This window comes from Vicia villosa, linkage group LG3 (genome assembly GCF_029867415.1).
Source record: "Vicia villosa cultivar HV-30 ecotype Madison, WI linkage group LG3, Vvil1.0, whole genome shotgun sequence".
NCBI classification, from domain to species: Eukaryota; Viridiplantae; Streptophyta; class Magnoliopsida; order Fabales; family Fabaceae; genus Vicia; species Vicia villosa.
The window spans coordinates 17,297,413-17,317,726 of NC_081182.1; the positions used below are offsets into that span (position 1 = coordinate 17,297,413).

At 32.8% G+C, this 20,314-nt stretch overlaps 1 protein-coding gene across 1 annotated transcript; it reads left to right on the forward strand.

The window, feature by feature from the left end:
• The first annotated feature begins 1,697 nt into the window (after positions 1-1,697).
• On the forward strand, positions 1,698-3,884 carry LOC131655024 (protein kinase STUNTED-like). The gene is made up of 4 exons (XM_058924933.1): positions 1,698-2,866; positions 2,969-3,132; positions 3,232-3,609; positions 3,692-3,884. Exons 1-4 carry the CDS (start codon positions 2,236-2,238, stop codon positions 3,851-3,853), a joined length of 1,335 nt encoding a protein of 444 aa, XP_058780916.1. The 5' UTR covers positions 1,698-2,235; the 3' UTR covers positions 3,854-3,884.
• Positions 3,885-20,314: the final 16,430 nt, after the last annotated feature.

The window sequence follows — 20,314 nt, forward strand, 5'->3', positions numbered from 1 at the left end:
GTTGATAGCAACTGCTGTCTTTTACTAATAAATCACATGGATTGGACCCAACATTTAATTAGATATCTTTAACTAAATTCTAAAATTTAATCTCTTAATCCATTGCAACAATCTTTCCTATTATGGCTCAAGTTATTTTGTATAAATAGAATTAAATCAACCGACTGGTTAGTTCATTAAAAAATACAGTTGAGTTGGCCATAATATGCATATAAGATCGTGATGCTTTAACTACTTATTTTTATTCTCATACCTAATCCTTTATTCTGGTGCATACATAAACTATTAATCTGATTTTTAATTGATTTTTATAATTAAGCTTTTAAAAATATTAATATTAGTTCATTCATTCATTCCTTAATGGAGTAAAGGAAGCACGCTGTATTTGACACCATGTGTTTTTGGTGTAATAGACAAATTGAAATTCAACAAAGGAAACAAACCATGTGGTACCTAACTTGATAAAATCACATACCATAGTCGTTCTCATCTCTAACCAAACATTACAACTAAAAGTTTAAAGATATGTATCATGGTTTTAAATAACTGTCTGTGACTGCAAAAACAATTTTAGTAGGTGTCAATACTGATACCGTTATCACCATTTATAATATTGAAGAACAAATTATGGTTAATTCTCACCACGACAACCATAATCAGTGTCACAATACCTGTACGAACCGAAATCGCAAAAACCTTTATACAACCGCGATCGTTTTTTAAAACCCTATATGTTTTAAAAGTGTAATGTTTGCGGGGCCATCATACTCCTATTTTTTTAGAGCGGACCAAAATTTTAGACTCATACTCTTAATTATGCCCGCTCACATCATTAATATCATGGAAACTAGAATAAGATATTCAAATTCAAGAATAAAAAAATGAAATGCCATTCGTGACATTTACAAAGAAAAAAAACATTAGGTATTTTTAAATTATTATGAAAATTTAGTTGATGTAAATTAGATATTTTTTGAAAATATTTTGGTTTGGTTCGGTTTAGGCTTTATTGTAAATACTTGCAAATCCAATTCAAATCAATCCATATATTTTTTTATCGATTTGGACATCGAATTCTCTCAATACCGAACCAAACCGACTCGCGAGCACCGCTACACACATTTGAAAGAGGTAAATATATATTGAGACAATGTTATCAATGAAAAATGAAAGACACACATTTTTTATTAATGTTTTTAACTCTTTTAATAATAGAATGATAATTGAAGCTTAAATACTATCATATATGGAATAGAGTCGGTGTCTTATTTTATTTTTTTACATTATTAGTGTCTGAATCTCCGTGTCTGTGTCGTGTTCCAGTGTCTATATCAAAGTCCGCGTTTCATAGCTCAATTTCAACTGATTTAAGTGTCAAAGTATTTTCAAATATCCCACCGCTCTACCGAAGCATCAAGAGACGAAACAATCATCAGAATTCATCATCAGATTTTGGTTTACTTCCTCGTTTGGGAACTAGATAGGTCTTTTCTAAATAATTAACCAAATGCTTAATATATACTCTGTGGGCCATGAAGTACTACAGCGTATATGACACCGATAATGACACGTTGATATCACACCGATATGACACATCGATATCGATAATAATTTAAAAAATTAATAAGTTAAATTAATCACATGTGTTAGACATCCGACACACATTTGTTCATAGATATCGGTGCTTTAGAGATTGCGGAAAAAAGAAAATGTGATGACTTAGGTTGGAGCTCAAGATTCTTCTCAGAGTCACATTTTTTAATCTACATGGCTCCAAACTAACACATTGATCAAGGGATCCAAGTTTAGTCTTACTCATACTAACGTAATGTTGGTAATCAGTAGCTGTGTTTGTGTCTTCTTCTTCTTCTTCTTCTTCCAATTCATGTTACTGCAGTAGGTAGCCTGATGCAATTTTGACATCAACTTGGTTTCTTATTAAACATTCTTTCTTTCCCCTCAAACAAATGCTTGTCTTTTCTTGTTTATCTTTTATTCCTTTTGCTTTTTTTCAACATTAATACCATCATAGATTGACCATACTATATATTTTTTGGTCACTCTTTCTGTCTTTGTCACCTCTTGTTACATCCAACGGATCATGCAAGAACTGTGTTTCAAAAGTGCACAGATAATAAACAACTATTAGGTTTGGTTAATTTGTCTAGGATATCATATCATATTCGCGCACGACAAGTGTTTTAGTTTTCTACTCTAGTATATTTGTTTCCATCTATGGAAACGATTATGATAGGTGGCGTTACAGAAGATCCTCGAGCTAGTCTTCTCAGCACGGTCGTCCAATCTACATTTGAAGACAAGCTGCAGAATCAGAAATCAAGAATCCAACAAGATAATAGAAGATTGGAGGAAGAGATGAATGTGCCATCAAGATCATCATCATCTTCATCGCAGAAGCTTGGATGGCCACTTCTCCGTAGTCGGTTGCATACAGAAACCTCCAGAGACATGTCTGTTGTGCAATGGGTAATGAACTTACCAGACAGGCCTTCATCACAAATCGAGAACAAGAGCTGTAAGAAAGTTAACAGTTTCAATAGCTGCAAAAGGTTCAGCTTCGAGATTCTCAATTCTTGCACATGTCAATTCTCCGAAGAAAATGTGATTGGAATCGGAGGTAGCAGTCGCGTGTATACAGGAACTCTCCCTAATGGAAAACAAGTAGCTGTCAAAGTTATGCAGTCATCAAAAGAAGCCTTCAAAGATTTCGTTCTTGAAGTCGAAATAATGTCCTCATTGAACCATGCAGCCATTGCTCCTTTACTCGGAATTTGCATTGAAAATGGATCTTTGATATCTGTTTACGATTATTTCCCCCAAGGAACGTTATACAAAAATCTACGCGGTTAGTGCCATTTATTTCTCTTCTCTTATCACCTTTCTTTATAACTACTGCAAGCGTACAAATAGACACTCACCGCGTATATATTCCAAATAACGGATATAGGTAAGAACAAGGATGAATCTCTACTGCCATGGGAGATAAGATTTAAGGTAGCTGTTGGGATCGCGGAAGCATTGAACTATCTGCATAACCAAATCTCCAAGCCTGTCATACATAGAGATGTCAAGTCTTCCAACATTCTTCTTTCCCGCGGATTCGAGCCAAAAGTACTCATAAATAACTTTGATACCATTTTATTAATATCACTTTGTGATTGTTATGTGACACATTCATTAGTATTGTTTTCTTCTTAATGTGACAAACAGTTATGTGATTTTGGACTTGCTATGTGGGGACCAACAACTTCATCGTTTACGATACAAAACGATGTAGTAGGAACCTTTGGTTATCTTGCACCTGAATATTTCATGTATGGAAAAGTGAGTGACAAGATAGATGTATATGCCTTTGGTGTTGTCCTACTTGAACTCATATCAGGAAGGGAACCGATCCACGCGAAAGCTAGCAAAGGACGCCAGAGTTTGGTCGCGTGGGCAAAACCGATATTAGAGAGTGGAGATGTTAAAAGGTTAGTGGATACAAAGTTGGAAGGAAAGTTTGATGTAGAACAATTGAACAGAATGGTTCTTGCAGCATCTCTATGCTTAACACGGGCTGCGCGGCTTCGTCCTACAATGAATAAGGTAATACCAGTGACCCTATTGATACATTCTTAGAGTTTAGCTTCAAAAATACTACTATATGATCTTAATTCTGTTATTGCAGATACTAAATATCTTGAAAGGATGTGACGAGAACGACGAAAAATTGTTTAAATCTCGAGAGAGTGATTGCGATCATTCGGAAAATCAAGAAAACGTTGATGACGAAGTTTATCCGAAATCAAATGCAGGATTGCACCTAAAACTTGCATTACTTGATATTTGAAGTTTTGGTTTATACCATAAACAAAGTGAAAATTTTGAGGTTTAAAGTATCATATAAGTTCTGTTAATGCTCTTCAATTTCTTACTTTATTCATCTATGAAAGATCTATACATGTCTCATCATACAAAAAAATTAACATGGATTCAATGATCACTTCATAATAAGTCCTAAAATGAACTCATAAACCACTTCAGTCTTCATAGCAAGCACATTGATGCTTGAGTCATGATTTTGATCATTATACAATGTCTTTGAAATTCTCAACACTGCATACCTTTGTCTTTGATGCAAAATAAGGGTATTGTTTGCGTTATGTCGTACCATTTTGATTCAGAGTCAAAATGGTAAGGCGTAAGGCAAAGCGTATATGTCAGCATGAGGCAAATAACACGCAAGCGGTTGGATTCCTTGATAGCTGCCATTGTAAGTGCTGCTACTGCCATCAACATGCCCGGATTGATCAGGGGTTTTAGTTTCACTTTCAACATTGGATTGATTCTTCCTAGAAAGCCATTCTTCATCTAAATCAGTTGGAAACATTTCCATTTGAAGAGGAACCCAATTCATAGTCAACTTTGTATACTCCAAATGTGTCTCCATTTTCTCATTTCTTCTTTGCTTTTTCTTCTCATGACTAGTCTTGGACTTATCATCTTTTTCACTCTCTTTATCATCATTGCTTCTTTTCGACTTCTCATCATCTTTTTCACTCTCTTTATCATCATTGCTTCTTTTCGACTTCTCATCATCTTTTTCACTCTCTTTATCATCATTGCTTCTTTTCGACTTCTCATCATCTTCTTCACTCTTCTTATCCCTTTTCTTCTGTTTTTTTTCTTCCTTTTTTTCCTCACAGTACTTCACTCTTCGGAGCTTCAAAATCGAAAAATCAAGAATAACATAAATAAAACGAATGATTAAGACTCATTTATCTATCTTTATAGAATCAATCCATTTGAAATAAGTTTTTATGAGATTCAGTCACATTCAATTACAATTAGATAGATATTTAACATAAATCTTTTTATAAATGAAATAATGAGAAAACCTTATAGAAAACGAATAATTAATATTTAAAATGTTATTTCAAATAAAAATATGACAAATCATGTTTTATTCTTCCAATTATCATATAGTTTGATGATTAATCCAAAGTTTGTACTCCAAAAATTATGTGCAAATTTCCACACAAAAAAACACAAGTAAATAAATAATCAATCCTTAGAATTTTTGTTAAATAAAAATCTAATAATCATGTTTTTTTCTTCAATTATCAACACATTTTTTTCACACAATTTAATCAATGAAAGCATAAGGTGAAAGCATAAGAATGAATTTTTTTAATAATCTCAAGAGATAAAAAGAAGTGCAAACTAACCTCCAATTGTTGCAGAAGTGCTTCACCCCCTATACCATTCTTCATATAATTTGGAGGAGGGAATGGTAGACACCTAGACATGATTTGATAAACAAGATAAATCACTTTTATGTTTCAAATTATGTGCTGAAAGTTCCCCATTTCCCCTTCATTGCATGTCATGGATATGCTCTATTTGTTCAATAAACCAATCACAAAGAAGAATTAGAGAAAAATCATAAGAAACTAAATGAAAATTAGAACCACGATCAAAAATTTAAAACTTTTCGATTTTGAGTGAATGTGTGATATCAAAATCGAAGTGTCATAATGGTTAGTGGAGAGAGCAAGAAGAGAGTGCGAGAGTAAAATCGAATTGATGATAAAAATCACAACAGAACACTATGACAACCCATCTTTACTCAAAATCTTAAAATATTAAATATATTAGTCAACTTTTTTATATATGTATTTTATTTAGTCTATTTAGTCAAGGTGAGTAATCTCACTTAAAACTTTTATTATATGAATATTAAAAAATAATATTTTATTAATAACAATGTATTAGAAATGTATTGTTGAGTTGGTTTAAAAGAAGTGAATTTTGAACCCGCAATATTTTATTTATTTATTTTTAAGAGGTGGAATTCTAACTATTAGATTAAAAAATCAAATATTTATTTAAAAAAATTAAAGAAAAAGGAAAGTTCACTTTCAAACTACTTAACTATTTTGTTATTTTCAAGAAAAGAATGTTTGAAAAATTATTTCCTATTTTGCGCATGGAAAAATGGGAAAAAATATATCTAAAGAAATTCTTTAATATTGACCAAATTTGAAAAAGAAAATAAACTTGCCTTATTAGTTTGGAAAAAGAAACGTGCTTTGTAAAATTCACATTATTTTCAAGAAAACAAATTTGTTTGATAGCAATTTATTTTCACAAACTTACAGTATTTGTTTGTGTGTGTATATATATATATATATATATATATATATATATATATATATATATATATATATATATATATATATATATATATATATATATATATATATATATATATATATATATGCTTAATTGTAATTTTGGTCCTCCTATTATTTTATTTTTTTTGAGGTTTTGGTCCCCCAATTTTAAAATTTGGAATTTTAATTCCTATATTTTAGTTTTTTGAGGATTTTGGTCCCCCTGCAAATTCAAAGACAATTTTAAATGAAATGATGCTTACATTAATACGTGTCAGTGCCAATTCAGCAGTGATATGTTCAAAAGAACTATTTTTATTTAAGATTTACGTTAAACATGTCATCAATGTGAATTTCATTTCATTATAAATTGCCTTCGGATTTGTAGGGGGACCAAGATCCTCTGAAAACTAAAATAGAGGGACTAAAATTCCGGATTTTAAAATAGGGGGACCAAAACTTATAAAAAAGAATAATAGGGGGACCAAAATTACAATTAAGCCATATATATATATATATATATATATATATATATATATATATATATATATATATATATATATATATATATATACACACACACTAAAAGTTAAAATTTTTTCTTTCAATCAAAGGGAAAAAAATATATTAATTCAAAAAACCATTCAAGTACAAGGTGATCAATGGATCCAACTCACTAAGATCCTATATCATAAGACTAGTTGTGTGAGTTCTAATCTTCCTAGAACTCCAACCCCTATACATTATACAATCAATTATTTTATCATAAGTATTGTTGTTTGTATGGTGGTGAAAAACCACATCATTCCTATAACTCTAAATGCCATATAAGATTTCTGTAAAAGCAAGCTTAAGGATACTGTATCTCCAACCTTTCCTAGAGTTAAACCAAGCACCCAATTTAGCTCATCGGTCCACTTGCCAGGAGAGTGAACAATTTCAAGCCATTCAAGGACCTTGTGCCATATGAAAACAGTGTGAGGGCATTAAAAAAAAGATGTTCAAGAGTTTCCTCCTCATTACTACACAAACTACACCTACTATCTTGGATCATTTTAAACCGACATAATCTATCTTTGGTAGGCATCTTCCCATGATAAATAAGCCACATCACCTAGATAGCTCGAGGTCTAGCCACATTCCCTTTGAAAAGGAATATCCAAGGGACCTGCAAATCACTATCAGTAAGAACATCATAAAGTTTTTGCATTTTAAACTTACCCTTAGCCAGCATATCATTCCAATCTTCCTGAGTCAAGCTCACACGGTTTCGCAACTCCAAAATGATGTTGATAACCCAAGAAGCACTCTTCACAATATTGGCATCCATGAGATTATTACCTTTCAAGTAATCAGCATGAATCCATCTCACCCAAAAAGTATTTGTTTTGTTGCAAAGATTCCATAAGCATTTAAACATTGTCACCTTATTCCACACAGCTAGATTACAAATACTCCGCCCACCTTGTTTACTTGGACTACACATTGTTTCCTAAGCAACAGGGCTCTTTCTGCTGCTACCCACATTGTCAGTCCATACAAATAACCTGCACAGAGTGTCAATCCTGTTGATAACAGTTTGGGGAAGGGGAAGACATTGCATCCAATGTTGAGATATAGCCAGGATCACACTCTTAACCAACTGGATTCTACCAGCATAGCTGAGTAATCTAGATGTCTAGTGTTTTATCCTGCTCATAATCCTATCAATCAATGGCATATAGTGGTTAATATTCAGCTTTTTACTAGTAATAGGAATCCCCAAGTATCTAAAGGGTAATTGCCCTTCATCAAACTTGGTTGCCTCAATCACTTGGTCCTTGGACAACCTATCCATACCTCCACAGTAGACCTTACACTTCTTAGGGTTAATCACTAACCCAGTAGATGCAGAGAAAGTGTTGATAGTAGAGAGTAATCTTTGGACTGAATTAACTTCACCTCTACATAACAGCAACAAATCATCAGCAAAGGTGAGGTTTGTGATTCTCAATCTCTCACACTTTGCATGATGATTGAAATTGTAGTTTTCCTACATAGCAGTCAGTAAATGATTCATGTATTCCATCATAGTCACAAAGAGAAAAGGGGATATAGGGCCCCTTGCCTTAAGCCCCTCCTAGCTTGCATAGTCTCATACAAACTACTATTAACTTTGAAAACATAGCTAACAGTATTCTGAGCAGTCATCACCCAGTGGATAAATTTCCTAGGCAACCCAATTTCGATAAGCACTTGTTCCAAGGCATACCAATCAACCATATCATATGATTTTTAAAGATCTAGTTGAAGCATGCACCTTAGAGTACCTCCCTTTCTATTATAACCCCTCAACAACTCAAAAGCAAGCATAATGTAATGGTGTATGTTCAACCTAGAATGAAAGCAGCCTGATTAGTCCCAATGACACTAGAGAGAATCTTACCCAATCTAGCAGTCATGATTTTTGAAATGATGTTATAGATAGTAGTGCAACCAGCTATAGGTCGATAGTCCTTAACACACTTAGCTTCCTCAGTATTTTGGATCAAAGTAATCACAATTTTATTAAAATCCTTTAAGATGTGCCCCTGATCAAAGAACTCCCTCACAGCAGCCACAACATCACACTTAATGATAGGCCAGCTAGCCTTAAAGAAGTGAGCCCCATATCCATCCACTCCTGGAGATTTCATGTTGCCAATACCCTTAAGACTTTCTCAATCTCATCTTCAGTAATCTGGCTGATCAAGAACTCACCCTGCTCCATGCTAACTTGTTTCCCTTTCCTCATAGCAGCAATATTCATGTGGGTAGTGTTGGTGGCAGCCTTCCGCATGAGGTTCTTTTAAAACTCCATAATTTCTTTCTCCAAATAAGATTGAGAGAAAAGCATAGTACCATCTTCCTTATGAATAAATTGGATGCTATTGACACTCTGTCTAGTCTTAAGATAGGCATGGAAAAAAGCAGAGTTGCTATCCCGCATCTTTAGCCAATTGATTTTAGATCTTTGGAGCATACTCTTTTCCTCTAACCTATTCCACTTGATAACATCATCAGCTAGAGCTTTTACTTCCTCAATAGTATTCTTGTCCATCATATTGTGCTTGAGCTTCTCATAGGTTGTATCTAATTTGCCTCTATCTTTCTCCAACTCCTCATGGATGTTAGACATGTCTCTATTAAGGATCCTGAACTTAGGCTTTAACCTATTCAGTTTCTGCCACAAAACTTTCATAGGTCTGCCATGATCAGGTAACAGCCAGCTATCCCTCACAATCTTACTAAAGTTTTCATGATCAGTCCAACAGTTGTCGAATTTGAAACTTTTCTTATAAGTATTGTTAATCCCATTCCTACTCAGCAGCAAGATGGGGGGGGGGTAACACATTCAAAGTAAGGTCAGCATTCTCTTGGAACCACTCAACATTAGCTATCAACCTATATATACGAGAGTAGATAGGATTATCACTTTGTTTGTTGGACCAGGTGAAAAAACTCCCTTTGCTATCCATCTCATACAGTTTGGATTGAGTCATCATGACATTGTAATCAGCATACTCAGCTTCAGTAATCAACCTTCCACCCACCCTATCATTACTAGTGGAAACATTGTTAAAGTCACCCACAGCACACCAGGGGCCCTGATAATTGGTAGAGATAGTAGTTAGGTTTCTCCATAAAATTCTCCTCTGATCCAACAGATTCTATACATAAATTGCAGTGAGCCAGAACCTGAAGTTACCCATCCTGTCATACACTCCACAATGAATATATTGGCTAGAACTAGCAATATATCTCACATCCACTTTATTGGTGTCCCACTGAATCCAAATTATCCCATTGGCATGGTGATCATAATTTTCTACATAACTACCTCTTAAGTGAAGCTTATCTCAAACACTAACGGATTATTCTTTTTTACTCTAGTTTCAATCAGGATAACAAATTCAGGCATGAGCTTATGAAGATGGGAGCCAATCTCCCTCACTTTCCCAGCCTTATTCAGCCCCCTAGTATTCCAAGATACTAACATGGTCCTCTATCAAAGCCCTCTAGGTGGTCATTCAAAACTCCTAGGGACTCAAATCCATTCATACAATTCACAGCATGAGATGATTCAGCAAGAAAGTGACTCTTACATCTATCTCTTGTGGCTTTAATCACTTGTGTCCAATTATCCTCACGACTCTCTTCATTATGCTGATGAGTCACCACCTTAGGTGTGCGACTGATCTCTAGTACCTTCTTTGGCTCAGCTGGCTGCTTGGCTTTAGGTTTCCCTACATTAACCCTGGTTGGGGCTCCACATTGATGGCCCACCTGTTGACATTTCTCACAGAATTTTGGTCGCCATTCACATTCAATCTTCTGCTGAAACTTTCTTCAAAGTTTATCCTTGATGGTGGTCTCCTCAGGAAGCTTCTTAGTGATATCCACCTCTACCAAAATTCGAGCATAGGACACTCTAAGTTTGTGAGTGGTGCATTCATCAGTGATAAGAGGAGCTCCAAGTACACTCCCACTTTTGTTTAGACTGGAAGAACCCCACATTTGGAGAGGAAGTTTTGGCAGTTTTATCCAAATAGACAAGGTTCTAAGAAGATCTTTTTTAAGGTTGAAGTCAGGATTCCACTCCTTTAGGAGTATTGGCATTCCCCTAAATGTATAAGGACCCTTCATCAATACAGCATCCATGTCTTCATGTGACTTGAACCGTAGCAGAAAGTACCCCTCATCATGGTAATATAGGTCAGGGAACTGCACAAAGTTCCATTCCTTCTGCATAAAGTTCTTTACTGAGTGCATACTCAAATCTTCATCCAGGGAACATAGAGGATTAAGGCATTTTCCCAAAATTGCAACTCAAAGAATTCATCATCTGCATTGATTTCAACTTCAATTTTGCCATTCACAATTGTAGGAGCAACATATTCCATGGTTCGCCCCTTTGTAGGATTGCGATTATCACTGATCACATCCATCCATAGTCTTCGATTCTCCGTTTGATTGTTCTTCTCAAGTTCTAGGGTTTCAGACACTTTAGCTTCTTCCACAATCGATTGTTCTTGCTCTTCCTCAGTAACATTTACAGTTTCTACAGGTACCACAACATTCACCACCGGTTGGACTGCCGGCGATGCAGAGTTCTTCGGCGACGAAGGCACCAGAATCTTCGGATTCCCCCGTGACCTTTTCACCCCATAGGTTTTTTTCAATATTTACTGAAAATTAAATTAATATTAATTAAAAATATTTATATGCTATTTCATATTTATCATCTAGTTTAACATTTACTTTTATTAAATTCTCCATATTAGATCTTCTACTTAATATATTATACTTAACAGGATTTAGATGAAATGATAGAGATATAGAAAGAGGTCTTAGATTCGAAATTGTCTTGATTTCTTAGGTAAAATCTTTTGAGAATACATTTTACCATTTTTATTAAATATTTTTTTGGGAGAGAATTTTTCATTTATAATAGTTCTTAAAAAAATGTTATTATTTATTGTACAATTATATGTCGTCAAGTAGTGTGTATGATTTTTTGGGTAAACTTTATGAAAGAAGACAATTAATATAAAAAAAAAAAAAACACATTGAAATAGCATTCTAATTTATACTGAGGAAATAATGTATACAAACAAAAAATTTAATAATTTAAAGAGAAAAAAATAGTGCACACTATAAATTATTTTTAGATTGTGAACCAACAACCATATATCTCGTCAAATCAGATCGTAAATTTTAAATTACTTATATAATTAAACATTTTAAAATATTCTAATTGATTGAATGTGTAATAATTTTTTACAATGTATTACTATTAAACTCTAATTTAAAATGTATAATTTATATTTAAATTTATTTATTTTTTAATTTATATATAAAATGATCATAATAATCAATATAAACTTATATATACGTTTTTTTTTAGATTTCAAATAATGTGTTAAGCCTGTCTTGTTTACAATATTTTATTAATATATATAATATATAACCGTGTTCGTGTCCTATATTTCGTATTCTGTGTCGTGTTCAATGTTCATGTTCAAGTCCGAGTATCATGGAATTGGATCCTCTCCAATTTTTTCTCTCATGCCTTCTCTCATGTGCAATTATGTACCATTGGATTAATCTAATGGTTGACAATAAAGAGAAAAAACATCATTTAAAGAAGAGAGAGAAATATATACTAGTTTTAATTTTCTTTTATTTTATTTTATGCAAAAATGAATAAATATATTGATTGTAGCTAATTAAATAATTGTTTCAAAATTAATTTATAAAAATTAAAATCATTTTCACGGTAGATAAAGATAAAAAAATTTATAAAAAATTAAAATCTATTTTCAATACAATAAAAAAAACGATGGTCTCTCATAATCTCATTTTAATGCTATGTGATTAAAAACTAAATATTATAATTAATTCTTTAGTTACAACATTTGCTACGTGTGTATTTTTATATACATACATATTATAACAATTCTTGCTTTTAATTAGAAAATATATAATAATAAATTAACTAATTATTTATGATTTATGATAAATACAAAATTTTAATGTGTAAGTTATATGTTTACAAATTCTGAATGACTCATTTTAAAAAAAAAAAGTTATACAATGAAGTATAGTAAATTATAATTGATGTATTATGATTGTTTTTTTATTTTGACAATATTATAAAATATTAAATTTAAATATTTTTTACTTACATAATTTTCCTTTGATGTGATGATAAATAATTATTTTTTTCATTTTTTATTAAATATAAAAATTAATTTAATTGATTGATTAAATATATATAAAAATAATTTCTTTATTATCAAATTAAAATATATAAAAAAAAGTATTTGATAAAGACTATTAAAAAAACGACATACACACAAATTATCCTCTTGTCTTTTATTTTTTTCAATTTAAGTTATATAGTAAATAAAAAATAAAAAGAAAATTAAAACTCAAATATATTTCTCTCTCTTCTTTAAATGATTTTTTTTTCAATTGTTATCAACTATTAGATTAATCTAGTGGTTCATAATTGCACATGAGAGAGGGCATGAGAGAAAAAATTGGAGAGGATCCAATTCCGAGTATCATAGGTTGCCTCCAATATCAAGCCACAATGCACCAAAAAATCACCCTATTCCCAAAAATGGAAAGAGAAAGTAACAAGAATTAATGGACAAAATAAATATAAAAAAGAGAAATGCTGGGAGTCAATTGCCTCAATGTAAGGAGCCATATCCCATCCATCCTGAAACCAAGTCATGAGCCAGCAGGCAGCAATTAAAATGGCCATGTCTTGTAGCTGGGAGTCATTTTGTTTTCTCCTCTTTTCAATAAAATTTGCAGTTTTGAATTTTAGAACTCAATCAGAAACGTAAATAGCACTAAAATAAAAGGAGGAAAAGGAAAGCAAACCAATAAACGTCAGATCACTTTGAAAAGAAAACAAAGTTTTTGAAACTTATTTTATTTTTACTTTAGATGAATCTCTCATTTCATCAGAATCAAACTAATTAAAGACACCATATACTTTGTTCAAGTATATTTTAAAATCTTTGTTGAAAAGGAGAAATAAAACATATCTTGAGATTCTTAAAAATTAAGAAGCAGAAAAACAGCAAAAATGTTTGATTTTGAATATTTATTAATTTAAAAATAGTCTAAATTAATATAAAATATATTACAAGATATTTATAATATTTTATTCTAATCATTAATAAGTTGTGTTTTAGGTTTTGTATGTTGAGTTTTTAGTAATTATAAATACGTACCTCTTAAGTGTTTTACAGTGTGACAATCTTAGAGTTTATAGCAAAAAAAGTAGAGTAAATGATTTATGGTCTTCTCAACAGAAAACTTAGAAAGACAAGGGTTTTGAGAAACCTTTGGCGTTATCTAAGGGGATTGAAAAACACTTGTCTACACATTGGGTTTGTGTGCTTATATTATTTGAGAGTTTGAGAGGTTGGGAAACACTTGGGTAGAAAATAGGATTTTGTTCTTGAGCGCCTTCAGGGTCGTACAAGATGGAGTAACTTATGTTGCAATTCATCGTATGGAGAGCTCTTCTCAAGTAGAAGGCAGTATGCTAGAACTTCAGTCTGTTGTATTGTTGTCAAGTTGGTAGTGACAACAACACCATTTTCCATGCTTTGTGACTTAGTCTTACACTATGTTTGTTTGCAATGAAAGTAGAAGGGAAAGATGAAGAAGGAAAGAAAGCTCAAGATACGAGATCCTTTCACCGTTTGTGACTTTATTAACAATGAGGAGGAAGGAAAACTGCAGCTGGAACCCACCACTATTTTGTTTCTGCGGTGAAATGAAAGGAAAGTGGAAAAAAATGTTAGAGCACAAGGTTGAATATGGAGAGGAAGAAGATGATGATGGAAGAGAGTTAAAAGAAAGAAACTGTAACTAACTTTTACTCAATTGAAAAACAGTTATAATGAATTATTCTATTATACACCATTACAAAGCAAAAATGTAATATATACTAAATTCATATTGGGTCAACTAGTTAAAGCCCAACACACGACCCAAAATAAACTAACGACAAACACTGAATCTACAATTACACTTCAACACCATCCCTTAATTCACATTTAAAGCTAAATCAACAACATCAATTTCATTCCTCAAATTGTTGCAGTGTTCAGTCTTGACGGCTTTAGTCAGCACATCTGCAAGTTACCTTTGGGTACTACAGTTTACAACTTCTAGCACTACATTCTGAACTTGATTTCTCAAAAAACGATACTTCCTGTCAATGTGTTTGATTCTTCCATGCAACAATGGATTCTTAGCAAGGATTATAGCTAATTTGTTATCAATCATCAACCTCACAGACTTTCTCACCTTAATCTTCAAGTTTTGCAATAAATTCATACCTCAGAGTCCCTTTTATGTACCTCAGAATCCTGACAACAACTTGATAAAATTACCAATTTGGCTTGTTCGTAAACCTACTTACCATTCCAAATGCATAGCAAATTTCAGATATGGTATTACAGAGATATCTCAGCGAGCCAACCAACTGTCACTACTAGAAAATTCGCTTTTAGCGACCAATTTAGAGATCAAAATAATTTGGTCACTTTAGAGACCGAATTAGAGACCAATTATTTTGATCTTTGAAGTCAATTTTTTTTATCTCTATATCAGTCGCTAAGGAAATATAGAGACCGATAATTAACTACCAGAAAATCCGTCACAATTTTTTTTTCAAGTCACAAATTTTTTAATAAAATATTCTCCACTCACTAATTTTCACTTCCCTCCAAACATCTTTCCTCTTTTTTTTCTTAAATTAAACTTTTTCCAAATGAAAAATAAAAAATAGAAAAAACTTAGAAAAACTAAGACTTAATAAAGAGACCGAATTAGAGAATAATATTTTGATCTTTGAAGTTAAAAAATTTTTGGTCGCTAAAGAAATAAGTCACAAATTTTTTTTTTGTTCAAGTCACAACATTTTTTAATAAAATATTATTACTATTTTTTCAGCTAAAATATTTTCCCTCCACTTACTAACTAGTAAAGGACCCGTGCGTTCACACGGATCGCGTCGATGAAATTTTTTAATATATATATTATATTATTAATAATTTTTTTATAAAAAAAAATATGGGGTCAATCTAAAAAAATGGTTTGAACATGAATTATATATAAATTTGATATTATAGCAATTTTTTTATTTAAAAGTAAATATAGGGTCAATATAAAAAAAATATTCAAAGATGTAGTATAAAAACATTTGGAAGCATAGTCAAAGGGTTTTATTAAGGCCTAGTAAAAAAGTGAGGATGATGAACATGGTTTAAATCTGTAGCAGATTGTTTTTTATAGTGTTTGGTGGTAGGAATTGAATGCTAAATATATTCATGTCCTAAATTAATTGTTTCTTTCTAATAAATATTGTTTTTTAATAGAAAACAAAAATAAATTAATTATTCAAGGAGAAATTCTAAAACCATATATTATTAAAAGGTAAATCACATTGTGAAATAGAAGATATAATTGTGGAAAAAATTATAAAAAATAAAAAGCTGGATGTTGAAACATTGATTAGAATTGTTTTGGGCCAAAAATAAAAGATATTAAAGTTGGTGTTACATGCTATTTGAATAAATTATAGCCAATTTCTTTGTAGATCCCACAGGGGGAGAACCCTTACTAAAAACCCCAAAATATTTCAAAATGTTTCATTTGCTCCCTAATTTCAAAAGTGATCACTTGTTCTTTTTCAACAATGATCACTTGTTTTCTTTTCTTTTGTACCACATTATTCTTTTTGACCAACTTTTGTTTTCTCCCCAACTTTATTTTCCAAACCAACTCAAAATGCAATAATGCTCCCTATAGGAAAAAAGGGTAAAACTGCAACCAAATTGGTTGAAGATTCAATATGAAACAAAAATTTAAGATTCATTCATTCACTAAATTGTTGCAATGATTAATTCGAATGAATCCTAAAATAAGCTCAAAGGGGGTTGACTAAGGATCACTCCTCACAAGGTTAGTTGAATCAACTTTTTGGCCAAGTGGTTTTTCTCAAAAACAAACAATGCCTCTATCACTTTCACAATTTTCACAAAACGGATCAATGCATGATTTAGCATGATAAGAATGAGTTAAAATAAAGTTCGGTCTCCTGCATTTAGTGCATAATGGAAGGTTACCTCACAATTGGTTAAGTTCTACTTTGATTCAAAATTAACATGTATCTCAAGGAATCTATGCTGTGAAATTTGCACCAACCAACATTTTATTCATGCTATGTCTAGAATTCAGTAAAAATGTACCTTGAAGTGCCGAATACCAATCTTATCATCACCATCCGAATTGCCTTTCACATCACTCTTGCAATTGTCACTTTGCTTCTTCAAGCTTCACTTAATGAATAAAAACAATTAAACAAAATTTTTGAAAAATGGGGTAACAAAATTTGCATAAAACTCATACTTTTAATCCATACAATTAAACCACAAACATGCAACTAATCTCAAACTAAGTTCAACAAAAGTGCAACATAAACATAAAACCAAAAACAAAAGTACTAAAAATAAAAAAAACTAAACTAAACTGCACTTCCTAACTCTCTTCAACTCTCCTCATCATCTCCACCTCCCACCGGTCTCACGGCTTCTTCCATCTCTTCATCCACATTTGCAGCACCACTCGCTTGGCCACTACCTCCTGCACCCCCCATAAAAACTGGCCTGCCCTCAAGCCAATTATCATAAGCAAGGTAGTCCGCCTAAGTGGGGAAAGTGCGAGCATCCGGCGCCAAAAAGTTATTTTGGAACTGTTGCTGCATGGCATCAAAAAGGAATGTTTGAGACCTCCTTGAGGCCTCAAAGTTTTCGCAGCAATAGTTCGCAAACTCCATCTGGTTAAAAGCTGGAGCACAGCGAGCTCGAGGTCTAGATGAAAAAGTACCGGCTCCTTCAGCTTTACTCAATGGTACCTCACAGAACCTGTTCACAAAATAGTCATTAATAACAGAAGTGATAGTGAAGTTCACTTCACCCGGGATCTCCACGGTAGCTTTCTGACATAGTCCCATAATCAGCCTCGGGTAAATGAGATTTCCGGCCTTTCCACCGTGCCTTGTGCCACTCGTAGCTACCTTCCTCATTTCATTTGCAATGATAGAAGCTACATCCACCAATTTTCCCTCCAAAATATATGACAACAAACAGCCTACTTCAAGCGGGACGGTGGTGGTATGGGAATGCGGCCTAATGTTGTTTAGAAGAAGCACTAAGGCAGCTCGAGCCATCAAATTAAAATCTTCTCTCCTCCAATTTTTAGCCAGCCCTTGCTCATTCAACCTATAACTTCTACCCGCAATGCAGAGCTTACTGCTCACCCAATCATAATCCCAATTTCCCTCATCATTCTTCATGCGATAGGCGCATTTTCTCCTTCTCTCAAAGTAAGAGGATTGCCCAAGAAATTGTTAATTGCATCTCGGTGAAAAACTAGGACTTTCCCTCTCACTTTGGTCCTATAATGGTACTCTTTTCCCTCTTCCACCTGTATGGCATTGGCGTAAAATTCATGCACAATATCATAGTTGATCTCTGTCTCAGGCTCACACAACTTCTGCCACTTCCTATCCTCAATGATTTTTACAATTTTTTCATACTTGCCAGTAGGAACAAAATGAACAAGTCTCTTAGCCACAATCGTCCTCTTGGCGAGTACACACAAACAACACAAGTAGCCATCTCTATTAGTACAGGAAAACAGAATAACTTGGCTGGATTTTTCTGGGTTCGCGGCGCGAACCAGCTGGACGCGGTGCGAATTGATTGAATTCCACGTCCTTTGCTTAATTTCCTTGCCTTGCCTTGAATTGTCTTGCTTGCCTTAGCTTGATCATTCATCCAACAACTCTTGATATTAAAATTCTACAAAACTAACAAACAAAGTGAAATAACTACTCAATTGAAATAAAAATAAGAATAAATGCATATTTGTACATTGTGTGATTAAAAAAATGTAAATTAAATGAAAACCGGTTAAAGGGATTAATACAAATGTATGAAATTCAATACTATTTGGTCCCTAACACCCGTAAGATTCTCATGAGTTATAAATACTTTGTTGTTAGATACTGATTTAAATTTCATGTAGTGTTAGACATACTTAAATATGATAGTTAATCAAATGATTTTATATCCCATTAACAGGAGGAGGTTTGTTCCTCAAAATGTGACTCGTGATATTATATCTAGGGCGATCACGAGGATGCCTATTCCCGTTGAAAACTGGAAAAATTATCCGATTAAAGTAAAGGACGAGTTACTTAAGGATTTTATGGCAAGTATTTATAATTTATAGCATTTACACTTTCTAATTAGAGATAAAATTCTTTGTACTTATATTATAATAATGGTGTAGGATAAGTATAAGTTCCCAACAGATTAGGATCGTAATATGGGAAAGAACATGCTTGGATCGGTATTCAGATCATTTAAAACATGCAAGAAAAATAGCTTTACGAGAAGTGAACTCAACGAATTTGGTTGACACTAAGGGTCATGGTCCTAAAGGAATGAAGGCATAGGTATGGGACGGCTTGGTTGACATTTGGTTGAAACTAGAGTGGAAGAAGAAATCTGATGCAAATTGTTGTAACAGGGCTGCCTTACCTGATGCAGTGTTGCACACAGGAGGTTCTATAAACTTAGGTGAACATAAGAAAAGGATGGTAAGTTCTGATGAGATTTTATGAGCTTATTGATTGGGGCTGACTTGCACTTTATTATAGTTAAAATGATCAAATTATATCAAGGATGCATATTGATTGTATCAAATGGAACATATTTTTGCCTTGTTTGTTTCCCTTCTATCCATTAATTGAAAATGGAAATGTCATAATTGTCTATAACATGAATTTTTCTCTCCACTCGGTTGAATTATGTGTTTACTTTTCTAGTAACTGATTGATCTTCCATGGTTTTTACACTCATTCATTTGTATTCTGAATGGTTCTCTCACTGGTTGTGTGCTAAACATTGAACATCTTTGTTTACAATTTGTCATTGTTGTTGATTGTTGATTCTATAATGTAAATTGTGGGTTATGAATCTTGTTTGCAGCATTGTTTGTTTGAGAAAGATATTGTGTAAATATAACACAAAATTGGTTTCATGTCTTGACTCTTTTCTTTCACTCACTTTTTAAATATGGATTGCAGGAGGAGGAGTTAAAACATACGGTTTCCTTTAGAGACGTGTATGCTCATCTTCATAAGAAAAAAGATGGAGAATATGTCTCTTAACGGTCGAAGTTATTTGTTGTAAGTTATTGAAATTTAAAAATTAAATGTGTAATGTTTTAAAATGAATGTAGGTTACATAATTACTATACTCTTCATATGTGTTTCTCAAGAGTCATATGACACGGCTATATTAGAAAAGTATGGAGAAGACTCTTCCACTCATCTGATGATTGATCCTAAAGTATGGGTAGAAGTTTTTGGCCAGAAAATGAAAAGGAATACATTTATGGAACATAGCTTAGATGTTAGAACAACTATGTCTGCTCCATTTGTTGATGCCTCTAGTCATTCCAGAACCATAGTTACATTTGAGGAAGATATCAAGAAAGTTGTGGATAAA

Excerpts from the sequence above, each read along its gene's own strand:
- LOC131655024 (XM_058924933.1), top strand. The coding sequence starts at position 2,236 with ATGGAAACGATTATGATAGGTGGCGTTACAGAAGATCCTCGAGCTAGT. Across the intron at positions 2,867-2,968 it reads GTTATACAAAAATCTACGCG|GTAAGAACAAGGATGAATCT; the intron begins GTTAGTGCCATT and ends TAACGGATATAG. Across the intron at positions 3,133-3,231 it reads CCCGCGGATTCGAGCCAAAA|TTATGTGATTTTGGACTTGC; the intron begins GTACTCATAAAT and ends TGTGACAAACAG.